Raw genomic sequence first — 13,863 nt, 5'->3', positions numbered from 1 at the left:
CCAGCACGTGCTCAGCACCTGGCCCAGGAGGCCAAGACCTGGCCTCTAGCTCTACCCTGCCTATAGTGGTCCTGGCTTCTAGGCAGGGCCACATTTCCCTTCCTTCCATCACCCCTGAAGTTTCAGAGTTCAAGTGAATTCAAAGAAAAGGCAGTAGAACAAAGCGGAACCCACCTGTATTTCTAAATAAGTTATTCTTCTAATTTCTCCTGCTGAACTTGAAGAACTCAGAAATTTGATTTGTTCTGTTTGGGGGCCTGGGGATGGAATCCAGGGATTACGCATGCTAGGCGCGAGCTCTATCACTGAGCTACTGGCCCAGTTCCCAAAATTGATTTCTGGTAATAGAGTACATTTGGTTCAAAAGTTATTTTACTGGGGTTGGAGATGTGGTTCAAGAGGGAGCCCCCTTGCCAGGCATGGGAGGCCCTGGGTTTGTCCCCAGCACAGCTAGAGCCAAAGGTGAGAACCTAGAAACTTATGATCCAATAAAATAAGTAGTGTGACTATTTCCAGGCACTCTGGGAAAAATGGATACATGTTCCTGGAAATCATGTGCATGCATCATAAAATAAAAATAACATTTTCAGAAGGAACACTATATATTTGATATTAACTTCCTTATTTGTGTAAGTCTAAGTTGTAAATAAAACATACTCTCATTTGACAGGAGTAGACAGACGGCAGAATGTCAGCATTACAACAGGACTGGAGTCACCCTGGAGAAGAGCATCATCTCTAAAAGAGGATTACATTACTTTTGTCTCTGCTACTGCCCAGTTCTCTTTTATTTTTTTTGAGAGTTAATTATGGTTTCTGATCACCAATTTTAAGTAACCTTAAAAAACAAATGTGAAAGTACATGCATTCAAAGGAAATGGTTCCTCAAGTTTTGAATATTTTTATTTAAACTAAATATAATTTAACTTAGAGACCACGTTCATGAATCAAATGGATTCCTTGGATAATACCGACAGTTTCTGAATAGATTGAATAAAGGCTCCCTTCTCTGTGAGTGCGTCATGAGGAGAAAATGGTGTGGAACTGATTGATGCGTCTTGACCTATTGACACGTGGAGAGATGACTTTCTTTCCTGAGCAGACACAGCAGAACTGATGTCCATGTTCACATGTGGTCTGTAAATGTCTAGGGGACACCACTGCTGCTTCCAAACTAGACCCCACCGTTTTGGGTGATTTCTCCTACATGCAAAATGCCACAGAGACCTAGGAGGTCACCAGCACGCTCTGGCTGGTACAAGGGGGCTCCTGGTGTGGCTGACGTGTGGCCCTGGCCTCTCTGGCCCCACCTTCCCTTCAACCCTTCTCTGCCATCCAAGTAAAGACAATTTTAGAAGAACAGTGTGCCCCTGTGCCAGATGCCCAGTCCCTTCCTCTGCCTGGGTACCACCCCAAACTTCTTTTCAAAAATTCTGGTGGTGTCACAGGCTAAGTTGGGGTGCTTGTCAGAAGCAAAAAAATCACAATAGAGGATGCAAATAAGAACGTAGTTGTTATTCCTCGTACCAATACAGAGGGTGCGGACAACAGAGCCTTGCTAAGAGGGTGTGGGCCAGTGGGGGTGCCCGGCCCTGCAGCCAGGGTGGACGGAGCCCCTCCACTCACAAACTGGTGTCTACACAAGCTGTCCTTGAAGATAGGATTCCAAGAATGAAGGCTGTCTCCAAACCACCAAGCCAGGCCACAAAAATGCTAATGTACTTTCACTGATATCTCTCTCTCTCTCTCTCTCTCTCTCTCTCTCTCTCTCTCTCTCACACACACACACACACACATACAGGCTCTTTTGGTGCAACTGTAGCAAAAATGGCTTTCTGAGGAACTGAATATTTTTCCTTTAAAATCTGCTTCATGGAATTTCCAACTGGCAATATTTTTAAGAAATGTGAATCCACCAAACAAGAGGCCACTAATACTGAAAACTCCCCTCTGCACAAACCAACTGCCAAGTAGTGATGAGGAAGGCAGCCTGCGGAGGGTTTAACTGGATGCAGCACACCTGTGCACGCGCTCTGCCTGGTGTGGGGGAGTCGGACAGTGCCCTCTGAGAGTCCGCAGGACAGTGCCCTCTGAGAGTCCGCAGGACTCTGCCCTTTCTGTTACTCCAGGGAGGTGATTGCGTACCATCAGTATTCTTCTCTACTAATGTAATCTCTGCTGTTGAGATCTAGGATGTTGCTTAATTGTTCATTTTAAAGAATACAGGAAAAAGCTCAACCAAGATTTCCTAAAGGCATGCTGTCTTCCCATGAAATTCATGAAAGCACTTGTGACGGTCCTACTGTCTTTAATACTTTTAACAAACACGAATATTTTCTTAAAGAGGAAATATTTAATAGAGCTATATTTTGAAGAGTTAATAATGAATGAGCATTAACACTGATTCTCAACAAGCCATCCTATTAAAAACAGTTATTGAAAATATTTCTGGAAGGATTTACTTACCTGAGAATATTCAAAGTCAGTGATAGGCGCTATGCTCTTGATATAATCTGATCGAAACTGGTTTTCGGGGTTGGCCAGTGGGACTGGAGGTATTATAGTACTCATTGCTGAGACGATTGTCTAACATGGGATGAAGAAAGAAACAGAAAGAAACGTGACATGTGGGCTCCACGTGTGATAATCTCACACATGTAATCTCCACTTGTGTAGTTTTAGAGCACAGACTACTTAATCTTTCTGGTAAACAAACATTAAGAATATTTCTTACCACAATAGCATCTTTGACATTTTTCCTGATGTCCAGAATTTTCTGTTTCTTCTCCCTATGTTGGAAGAAAGTTATTAATTTAATTCTCCCTCAGCACTGATTGGTATCCAATGAGTGGGATTTTACACCTCATGCAGCATTGGTAGAATTCGAGGTCAGAATTGACTCCCAGGACAACATCTGTAAAGTTTTTACCAGGGAAAGGAAAACAACCCTTTTCTAATTTGTACTCTAAACAAACTTGAATGCCCCAGTCTTATAACTAAAGCATGCAGATCACACAAAAACATGGCGACATTGTGATGAGCACTGCTTGTAAATGCAATGATTTGGCTACACTTAAATCTACCCATGTGTACAAACAGATGTGAGCAAGAGAGACTACAGAGAAAAGTGTACCTTAAAATACCGCTGGACTCCTTATATGCACTCCACATAGGTGGAGTCAACTGACTAGATATAGAAAATACAGGGGAAAAGAACCACATCTGCACCCAACAGACTCCCCGGTTATTATTTATTAAACAATTATTTATTTACATAACATGTACATGTATATCAGGTATTATGAATCATCTAGAGGTGATTTCAAGTGTTTGAAAGGATGTGTGTGGGTTACATCAAACCCAGGCCATTTTATGTAACAACTCAGTCACCCCAGGACTTCTGGTATAGGCAGGTGTCCTGGAGGCAATCTCCCACCCTCCAAGGACCAATGTATTGGTTGAGTGCTCAGAGCAGTGCCAATATTGCACATCAATACCCCAAGAATACCTAATAGATCATATTTTGTTAAACAATTTTTTTTTAAACTCTGCACTGCCAGAAGAAAGATTTGCCTAAATTAAGCAAGTTCAACAACAGAATTTCTATTCCCCCCCACCCCGCCCCGCCAAAAGGACTCCTGGGTCATCAAAGGAGCTGCTGAGAGAAAGGAATTGTTGGGAGAGCTGGGAGAGAAGTCACAAAGTCTGCATGCAATTCGGTAGCAAAACTGAAATTGGGCTTTCTTACTCGGGATTAAATCCGTTCACGTGCAGGATCCTCATCTGTTTGACGATAGTGCTTTTCCCAGACTCTCCAGCCCCTAGGAACAAACAAAAAGAATGCTGTCAACTGTACGCTCATCGCGTGGCCACCCCTCCCCGCTAACCCCTATTATTTTCCTGCCCCTACGTGGGGATTTTCGCGGACACGCAGGTTGCTGCGGAGGAGCTCGCCGCGGTCGGCGGCGTCGGGTCTCGGTCCCCTCCCGCTCCTGCCCGCCCCGCCCGGTGCTCGCCGCTATCCTGGACTGGAGCTCGGCCGTGCGCTCCGCTGGTGCCAGGCGCGCCGGGCGGAGCGGCCGCGAGCCTCCGACCTTACCCAGCAGCAGCAGGCGGTGGGTCGCTTTGTAGGCCAAGCGCTCTTTCTGCAACTGCTTCTCGATCTTTTTGTTGGCCTCACGTCGTTCCTTTTCATCGACGCCCTGGTCTTCTGCGGTCTTGCTGTTGCCCAGACAGCCCATGCCTGCCCGCTTGGGTGGACGTCAGGCACAGGTAGGAAGGCGCACCGAGAGCAAGAGGGAGGTGCAGGTAGTTGTGGGTCCTGCGAAGGCGTCTTTTCTCCTCGCTGCAGAAAGAGATGGTCTGGTCTCCCGGTGTTTTCCGATCACAACGGGCGGTTCTTCTCCCTCCCTCTGCCTACCGCAAACTCCCAACCAGGAGGACGCAAGCAACACGCGCGGAGGAAAACGCTTTTTGAAGGGACTTAAAAATCTGCCGGATAAGCACCGCACAACGCAGGGAGCCGGGGCGCGGGCGGCGGGCGGCGGGCTCTGCGCGAGACAGCCAGGGAGGCGCTGCGCCCTCGGCTCGCCCCAAGGCTCCGCGCCCGCGCTCAGCGCCTGGTCCGGTACCGCCCAGGGGGGACCTCCAGGGGCGGCGCGCTCGGCCGGTGCCGGGTCCCCGCTGGTGTGGTGGCCGAGCGCAAAGCAGAGGGACCGAGTGCGTCACCTGGTCCCCGCTGGGCGACTGTGGCCACCTTCCGGCGCAACCTGCTCAAAGCCTGGGACACGCGCCCCCTCCCGGGTCTGCACTCCCCGTGGGGGACAGGGGAAGGGGCAAGGAAAGGATGTTGGTTCGGCGGGCAGCCGGGCGCTGACCCCAGGGCTCTAGGAGAGGGGCTGCGGCGCGGGTGGGGTCGGGAGCGGGAGGAAGGGCAGGACGCTTACACTGGCCCGCGTGGGTCCCGAGCCGCAGCCCGTTCCGCCGGCCGCGGCCGCCTGGCTGTCTCGCACCCCGCGCCCGAGAGTGCGTCTGGGCGCGCGCTCCCCGCCTCCCTTGGACGCCTCCCCGCTCCGGGCGGGCGGCGAGGCCTCGCTCAGGATCATGCATATTCTATCAGGGAGGAGGGTCTCGGAGCGCCAGTCACTCCGCCTTTGTTCCCTGCAGTTTCTAGACTGTTCCGCTCACCCACGCCGCCGCCTCCCTGCTCGCTCGCTTTACCTCCAGCCCAGGTTTCTCCTCTGCAGTTGGGGACAGCTCTACTACTTCTCAGAAGGCACCGTGGCGTCGAATTCGGCATTGTGGCCGCAGAGCAGAGAGGGCACCTGTTGTCCTGAAGGGTGACTGAAGTCCAGGGCTCTCCATTCCGCCGCAAGGCGGGCAGCAAGGGGTCAGCAGCTTTACTTTCGCAGTGTTGAACTCGCGAGGCAGGAGGGCGAAAGCCACAAGCCGCGACTGGGCCAAAGTCGTGGACACCAGCATCCAGCCCTGAAGATCACTCTTGTGTGTGTGGACAGATTGCCTTGGGGCCAGCGGGACCTGGGCACTGCTCACCAAATCCATGTCTTTGCTCAGATGTTTAAGCCCCCGCCGGCCCTGCCTCCCCAAACCCACACCATCTGCCGGCAGTTTCGCACACTGGCCTCTGTCCTGAGGGAGAAGCCAGGCCTGCCAGTCCTTGCACTTTCCACGTGGCTGGGGTGGGCTTCTGTCCTCTGCACCCTCCAGCTCTCCCTCTCCTCAGCCTCTCTTCCCACACTCTGGTTTCCTTCAAGCAGGCAGACACATGAAGCTCCGTCCCATTATAATCAAACAAAACCTCATTCTGGCACCTGGTCAGTTCTACCAGCTTTCCTCCTGCACTGGGCCTCTGCCAGCATTTCCTGCTTCCTGGCCACTCTGGCTTTGGCCTGTGCCTTCCACCAAAAACATCCTCTTTAGTGGGCTTCCAGGACCTCGACCTCTTCAGGGGAGCCAGCTCTGACCCCTCCTGGAGCTCCTGCCTTTGGCTCCCCATGCTGCCCTTTGGCCTCTGCTCACCCCTGGCGGGGACTTGAGCTCTGACTCCCTGAGCCAAGTTCCTGGGGCCTGGCTGCATCCTATGGACTCCATATGCCCAGTTCTGAGGACATCAGCATCAGACCTGCAGCCTGGTGCACCCTGCCATCCGCCACTGTCCCTGAACTCACCGAGATCTTCAGGCATCTCCAGTTAGACTTACCCTGGACTGAGCCCCCCCCCCCCAGTGTTGGATGGGCCCTCTCCCTCTGTGCTCTCTCTGGAATAAAGGACCCTGATTTCCAGGACCAGGGGCATCATGCAGGACTCCTTTTTCTTCTTGCAAACTCCCAAAGTGACTGTGTCCCTTTGGACCTATGCCCTGAACTGGTGTCCTGTCCTCTTCACTCATCTGCCTCCACTGAAGCCTTGGATTTCAGCAGAATCCTGACCCTTTCTACCAGGGTCCTCCTGTCTGGCTGAATCCAGTGCACCTGGCACAATGATGTCACAGTGACAGTGCACATCCAGCCACGCCACTGGGCCCACCATCTACAACCCACGGCATGGCCCTGCCAAACCTCTAACTTCAGCTCTCATTTCTCCCCCTCCCACCCCACACTCCACAGTCCGGAGCAGGTGGTTCAATGGGCCAGCCACTCCCTCCTGGGGAATACCTGTGGCCCCTCTTCTCAGCCAGCTCCTATTTACACCCATCCTTCAGTTCGCATGGGCGCCTCCCTCATGGCCAGGGTTAGGCACCCTCTCGCGCTCTTACTGGGCCCAGGTGATGGCTTGCTACTGCCCCCTCGAACCCCACTGGCTGTGACACTGCCAGCTGGGCTGGGTCTGCCCATCTGTACCTGCCTCAGCGTCAGAGTCATGGGTGCTCTCTGGGTCCTTGTTCAGTGGAATGACGAGTTCGCAAAAGCCAGAGATAGCTCCTGGTCAAAGTGCGGATTCTCACTAAAGGAATCTCATGATCATACTTTAAATTTGTAAAATAGTTCTCCATTGTTTCACTATATGGGAAATAATACTTTAAAAATGAAATAACTCTTCTTTTAAAAATTTTTATTGGTTAATTACAATTACACATAACAGTGGGTTTTGCTGTTACACATTTGTACATGATACAGTATAACCCTATCCTCTGGCCCACCTCATCCCTGGTGCCTTCCCTTTGCCTCCCCTCTTCCCCCCCCCCCACTATCAGCTTCCTCTGCTCCACTGATCTTCTTGTTATTATCATGGGCTTTCCTTCCTCCTTTTCTTCCCTTCCTCCTTTTCTTTAGCTTCCACACATGAGAGAAAATGTACGACCTGGACTTTCCAAGTCTGGCTTTTTCCTCTTAACTTGATGGTCTCAAGCCCCATCCATTTTCTTGCAAATGACATAATTTCATTTTTCTTTATGGCTGAATAAAACTCCATTGTGCATATAAATCCTACATTTTCTTTATCCATTCATCCATTGATGGACACCTGGGCTGTTTCCATAGCATGTTGATAACCCTTCTTGACATACGCAGACACAAATGCACAGCGTCACACTCCATCCTGAGCTAGGCTAAAGTTCTAGTTTGTGAACCAAGAGTACTTAGCACGGGTGCCACACCTGTGAGTGAGCTAGCATGTCTCTGTACAGGTGATAACGTGGCTAATGGGGTGGGCAGTCAGAAGCTGAGAAAACATACATAAAAAATATAGTGTGGGGTAGAGAGTTTGTAAAAGTATGGGTTCTTTTTTAATGACAAAAATTCTATATGTTGTTAGAGAAAGGGAAACAAAAAAATCTGTGAAAACTTATGAAGGGATAATTCAGTTAGAACTCAGAAGCCACTGTTTTAAGACAAACTGATATTCAGTTACCCTGAGAATATAACAATAGGTTTTGATGTGTTCACATTTAGAAATTAAGGTTAAAGACAACAATGTTTGGTATTTAAGAAGGAGTAGATAAGGAGATTTGATGAAACACACACTCTACTGGAACATGCATTTGTTTATCAGCAAGAGAGTGAGAATATCTGCCCTGTAAAACAGCCTCTAGCTATCTATCAGGGTGGCAGTGGGCTTCATCTGTCCGTGAAAAACTTTATTCAGTGTTGGCAATAGTCCCCAAAGACAGGAACCATGGTAACATCACTTTAAGGAGCAGAGGGGTGAGTGAGAGGGTAAATGACCGGCCACAAAGTCAGTGAAACATCATCTACAGTGACGCCTCCACCCATGACAGATGTGACAACCCCAAACACTCCTGTACCTTCCTTGTTCATGGGAGAAACGTTTCTTGTGAAAACTGCCAAGCCAGCATTTGCCTATTACCAGACAGGAGCTCAAGACCTGTCCCCTCCCTCCTTGTCTTCTTCCCTTGGTGCTGCCTGGGGAACAACATGAGGCAAGTGCCACATTCCCTGCCCCCAAACTTTTTTTTTTTTTAACCCAATCGTCCGGTCCTCTGCTATTTAAGTGTGAGAAAACGATCCTCATTCGTTTCAAGCCATTGGATCAGATTCCAGAACACTAGCTTGCTTATCTGGAGCAGAGGAGTGGAGCTGTCGGGAAACTGAGAGCCGCTGCTGCGCAAGCATCTGTTGCCAGGCAACCACAGCAGAGCAGCATCAGGCTCCTAGGCAACCAGCGCCCGGCCGCAAGGTCCACCCGTGAGCAGCCCCAGCAGAGGGCGCGAGCGCGCAAGATCAGGGAACCACCAGTTCCCCAAAAGCAGTGAGAGAAGGCCCTGCTCACACCTGCTCACACCTGCTCACACCCTGCTCACACCCAGAACGTGAAGGGCTCAAGACAGGAGGCAAAAGGACAAAGGTAAACCAAGCAGATTCTTCCTCACTCTCGCTGATGTTTAAGACATAAAGAATATCTCGGAAATTTAGTGCATCTGAAAGTTTTATTTTAGTCTTATATTTGTTTTGTGAATTTCAAACAATGGTTTAAAATTTTGTTTTGGTTTGTTTCCATTCCTCTGACTGAAGGTGGCAAATGGTTTAAAAAAAAACAACAAAAACCCCAAACCAGTGGTTGTTCTCAGGGGAGCTGAAACCCATGCCCAGGAGAGCAGAGGAAGGGACTGTGCCTCCTGCCAGAAGGAGGCCCCACAACTGGGTGAAAAATCCCAGAGGGCTGCTCCAGTTAAGGACAGCCCAGGCCAGCAGAGCAGTCCAGGGAGGACTCATGTGGCGTGTTTCATGTTAACCGAAGTCAACACAGATATGTGTAACACCTCGGTGTCTACGGTATTCACACCGTCAAGGTTCTTCACTACTAAAGTGCACGAAGACCTTGACACAGGGGCACCAAAAGTTGTGGAATAAGAAACTAGTTGATGGGAGGCCAGGGGTCACTTCAGGAAGCAGACGGCCGAAGCCTGAAGGTCACAGGTGACCGGCCTTTTCTGCACAGGCTTTATGATCATATTTAGGATTTATTGCAATACTATAGCTCCCTGTTTTCCTCCCAAAGCCAAAGTAATGCTAAGAAGCTCTCAGAAGAGCCATGCCCAAAGAATACCAGCCACCTTGAGCGACAGCTTCAAACACCAAAACAGCCTGTGTTAGTAGGAAAAACCTGTTAACAGCTCTGACTCCACTTCATGTCCAAAACTCCAGAGTGAAACACCCTTAGAACATGCCTCGGCTTACCATGCCTGTGTTGTGACCGAATGTGACCGAATGTGTTAAAAAGCAAAATAACAACGCAACAGGCACGTCTGCCAACAGATGAAACTGTCAAAGTTCTAGTTAAAAAATTACTGAAAGCCACCCAATGGGCAGCTGTACTACAGTTGGGCTGTGTGACCCTGAAGGCGCACGTGATGATGCTGGCCCCAGCCTGAGGCCCTCCTGGGAGACAGGTGAACCCTAAGAGGTGGGTCCCAGTGGGAGGTCTTTGGGTCCTTGGGGGGTACCCTCAAAGGGCACACAGGGACCCCAGTCCTGCCTCTTCCAGGGACCCCCCTGGTCCACTTTCTGCTTTGCTACACAACCAAAAGTAACAGGGCCCCCCAGCCACAGACTGGGACCTCTAAAACCAGGAGCCGAAAGAAGTCTCTTTATACATTGAGCATCTTGGGGGTCTGTCACAGTAACGGGAAGCTGAAACGCTGCAGAAGTGGTGGCAGAGCCCATCCAGGGACTAGAGTGACTAGAGGTAACTGCACACTTTAAAACATATTTTACAACTAAGTGAGATTCAGGGGCTCCCTGGTGTAGGAGGGGCACCCCTGGAAGTGGAAGTCAGGGTCCCTGTTGATTTCATTCAGCTCTTCACCACAAACAGCCTAGGGAAGGCTTGGACGGCAGCAGATATTCACACACATGGTGTTTAATTGATATAACTGAGTACTTGTGTGAAGTTGCAAATGGTCCGGCTAGCTTTAAAGGCAGTTCTTCCCTGACTAACAAGCATCAGATGAAGTCAAATGTAAGCATTTTGCATATAATTCTACCACACATGAACAAAACCTCCATCTTAAGGAATGTTTATGATAAAACAGGTATTTAGCGGGTTCTAGATCCACGAGTTTTCACATTCTCAAATGATCATATTCACTAACCTATTTTCTTACCAAGTGAATCAGACCCCACCAAGTTCCTTGATTTGGCATGAAAAGAGAGACATGTGGCCCCCCACTGTAAATGCTTCCCAATGCTCTGTGTTGGTGAGAGCTTGGGTGGGATTTTACCAACCAGAGAGCAAACAGAGGTATGCAAGGATGTAGGAGGGGCCCCTTCCAGATCTTATTCTGCTCTTTGCCTCAAATCACCCACACAACTTTGGACGGCAGCAGACACTCACTCACATGCTCTTTAGCTGACGTATTTGAATACTAAGCATAAGTCCCCAAAGTAGCGAGGCCAGCTGTGAAAGCTGCAGGGCATGAGTTCCTGCACGGCACCCTGGTTCTGTGCCGCACTTCAGACTTCTCCACCTGCTTGCAACTGTTCTTGTGTTTTAGCAAATCCCGTGGCAACACGCTACGAAGGAAGCCAGTTCACAGACTCCAGGTCCACGTCTGCACAGCTCAGGTGCCTGTCATTAACACGTCTGCTCCTTCCACATCATCTGATGAACGTGTTACAGATTGGGTAAGAAAAATGTAAGGCCCGTCTCTTATCTTCTTCAACAGCGGGGGATATGAGACTCATTGTAAATTTAGCATCTCAAATCCCTAAAGCCAAAATATGAAACTTTTTGAACAATGTTAGGACACCCCACCTGACCTTGAACGGCAGACAGGTCATGGTCAAAACGCAGGCGCCCTGTGTTTTTATAAGCATGTCGTATAAAACGAACTTCGGGCTGAGTGCATGAGGTGCCTGTCAGACATAAATGAGTTTCAGGTTCAAACTTGGGTCCCATCTTCGAGGAATCCAGTTATGGGTACGTGAGATTCCGAAATCTGAAACACTTCCTGAGCATAAGGAGCGCTCAATTGGCACACTCCAGTGCTGCGGAAGCCGCACGTGACAGCGCGCATGTACCGAGGGCCAAATGGTGTGGAGGGGACTCTGCTGGGCGTGTGAGGGACAGAACTGGGAAAGGCTCAGGAGGAGGAGGGCTGGAGGTGTGTACTAGAGGAGGCACAGGAGCCAGGTGAGGATGAACTCAGGCGTGGAAAGCAAAGGTCAGAAGTTCGTGCTGCTAGGAGCAAGGTGGACAGAGAAGAGGACAGAGCCTTGGAGACTGGGTGGACCAACGGGGCCGCAGGAAAAGGCACGTGCTTGGTGTGGCGGTTTCTCACAGGTGTAACCTCTCCTGTGAGTTGTGCGGCCTCGCAGCTGGCCGGGAGGAACGCTAGGGTTCCAATCCTGCTGCGTGTTGTTCTGTTTCCATGGCTGCGAATGGTGAGGACAGTGTGTTCACTCCAAGGACAGCGTGACACGGGTGATTTCAGGTCTCAGCCAGTGCAGGAGAGCAGGAGGCTCTCGATCAAATTGGAAATCACATGATCATTCAGCACTAGTTTAGCAGATTCACGTCCACTTTCTCCCTTTACAGGGGACACGCTGATGTTCTTCGGGGAGCTCCTGGCTTTCTTCTGCCAGGGAAACTCGACAACAAACTGCAGCAGTCAACAGCTATTGACTGAGAACCTCCCACGCTCGCTGACCAGTCCCAGCTCCTGGCTGGGACCATAAAGACCCTGCCAAATGAGCGAGCGAGCCAGTCCTAGAAGTGGAACAGCTAGGGTGCAGTTCCACTTATCGAGGTGCTGGGTCAGGCAAATAGGCAGAGACAGAGGCAACCGTGGAGCAGGGGACTGGGGGTGAGGGCACCAGGAGCCTGTGCAGAAGTTCCAGAGATGGTGTGGTGACAGTCATGTAACGATGCCACTATTCTTGGTGCAGCGGACCATATACTTCAGAACAGTTAAAATGAGGAGCATGGGGGCGCCTGGCTGCAATCCAGCTACTGGAGGCTGAGGCAGGAGGATGGCAAGTTAGAGGCAAGCCTAGGCAATTTAGTGAGGCCCTGTCTCAATAAAAGGGGGGACAGGTGGAGGTCGCTCAGTGATAGACTGCCCTTGGGTTCAATCCTAGTATCAAAAAAAAAAAAAGTTTTAATCTTTTTAAAGGTAAATTTTATGTTTTGAATATTTTTCCAAAATTTAAAAATATGCCCTTGTGGCATCTCCATCACAGCAACAGTGGAAGAGAGGAATGCTTCTCAGGTGATGACATGTCTGTGGCTTTGGGATAGATTTCTTCTGACTTCTGGTGGCAGGTGAGTGACCTCAGGCGCATTGCTGCAATTACAGGTTATGGCCAGCAGGTAGCAGCACAGAGCCAGAAGGCCGGCTGCTCAGATCACTGAACTCTCCCTATTCATTGATCAATCAGAGCATTTTAAAATTAAAAAAAAAAAAAAATTCTTTTGTAGTGCTGAGGACTGAACCAAGAGCCTCCCACATGCCAGGCAAATTGTTTACCCATAAACCACACCCCCAGCACCGTAAAGATTTTTTTTTTCTTTTGGTACGGGGATTGAACTCAGGGGAACTTAACCACTGAGCCACATCCCCAGCCCCCTCCTATTTTTTTTTTTTTAATTTAGAGGCAGGGTCCACTGAGTTGCTTAGGGCCTTGCTAAGTTGCTGAAGCTGGCTTTGAACTCACAATTCCCCTGCCTCAGCCTTGGAGCTATTAGGATTATAGGCGTGTGCCACTGTGCCTGGCTCTCCATAAAGCACTTTTAAAACACCTACTGGATATCTGGTACATTCCCAGGCCTGGATCACCAGGACGAGTGAGATGATGCCCTGATCTCACCTGGAACAACTATCTAGGAGAGGGGGCTAGCCTACAGCTGACCCCACCCCACCTGGACTGGTCATCTAGTGGACAAGGCTAGCCTGCAGCTGCTCCGACCTCACCTGGAGTGGTCACCTAGGACAGGTGGCTAGCCTACAGCCATCCTGACCCTACTGAAGCAATGGTGTAGGGGACGGGGTACCCTGCTGTCGAGTCCCCTAAGCCTTCTGAAGATCACAGTGGGAGCACAGAGCAGAGGGCATGGTCATTTCTAAAGGTTTAGAGAAACCACCATTTCTTTACTAGGGAGACCTGTGCTACCCTGTGCAAGCCCTCTTTATCTCAGTTTGTAGGAGACTCTGAAGGTGCTTTGTCTTCGGCATCTCATTGGCCATCACGAGATGCACATTGTCAGCCACAGATGGTCTGAAGGTAACATGGGAGTCTGAAAAGAGCCATGACTCTGATTATCAGAAGGAGCTGAAGCCTCCCATACTGAAGGAAATGACACCATTCTCCCTTCCACTGATTTCAAAAAGGGGGAAAAATTAAAGAAATCTTCCTCCTTTCCCACGCAGGCAGATTAATCTGCATA

The 13,863-nt window shown here is 49.8% G+C and overlaps 1 protein-coding gene across 3 annotated transcripts in view; it reads right to left on the bottom strand.

The window, feature by feature from the left end:
* The window catches only part of Gnal (G protein subunit alpha L), a 120,004-nt gene that overhangs the window by 82,629 nt on the left and 23,512 nt on the right, over nt 1–13,863 (bottom strand). The window contains exons 1-5 of one of the 3 annotated variants that reach the window (XM_058571851.1): nt 4,947–5,022; nt 4,100–4,345; nt 3,749–3,821; nt 2,735–2,789; nt 2,467–2,586 (exon numbers count right to left, since the gene is read on the bottom strand). In XM_058571851.1, coding sequence (XP_058427834.1) covers nt 2,467–2,586; nt 2,735–2,789; nt 3,749–3,821; nt 4,100–4,241 — 390 coding nt within the window. In that variant the 5' untranslated portion in view covers nt 4,242–4,345; nt 4,947–5,022. Of the gene's footprint in view, nt 1–2,466; nt 2,587–2,734; nt 2,790–3,748; nt 3,822–4,099; nt 4,346–4,946; nt 5,023–13,863 lie in introns of those variants that run through there. The other 2 variants (XM_046421418.2, XM_046421417.2) reach the window with 2 other exon arrangements.

This window comes from Marmota monax, unplaced genomic scaffold (genome assembly GCF_021218885.2).
Source record: "Marmota monax isolate L192 unplaced genomic scaffold, Marmota_monax_Labrador192_F-V1.1 WCK01_AAM20220418_F8-fsc00254, whole genome shotgun sequence".
Taxonomy (NCBI): Eukaryota; Metazoa; Chordata; class Mammalia; order Rodentia; family Sciuridae; genus Marmota; species Marmota monax.
This window is presented reverse-complemented; position numbering and strand designations above follow the sequence as displayed.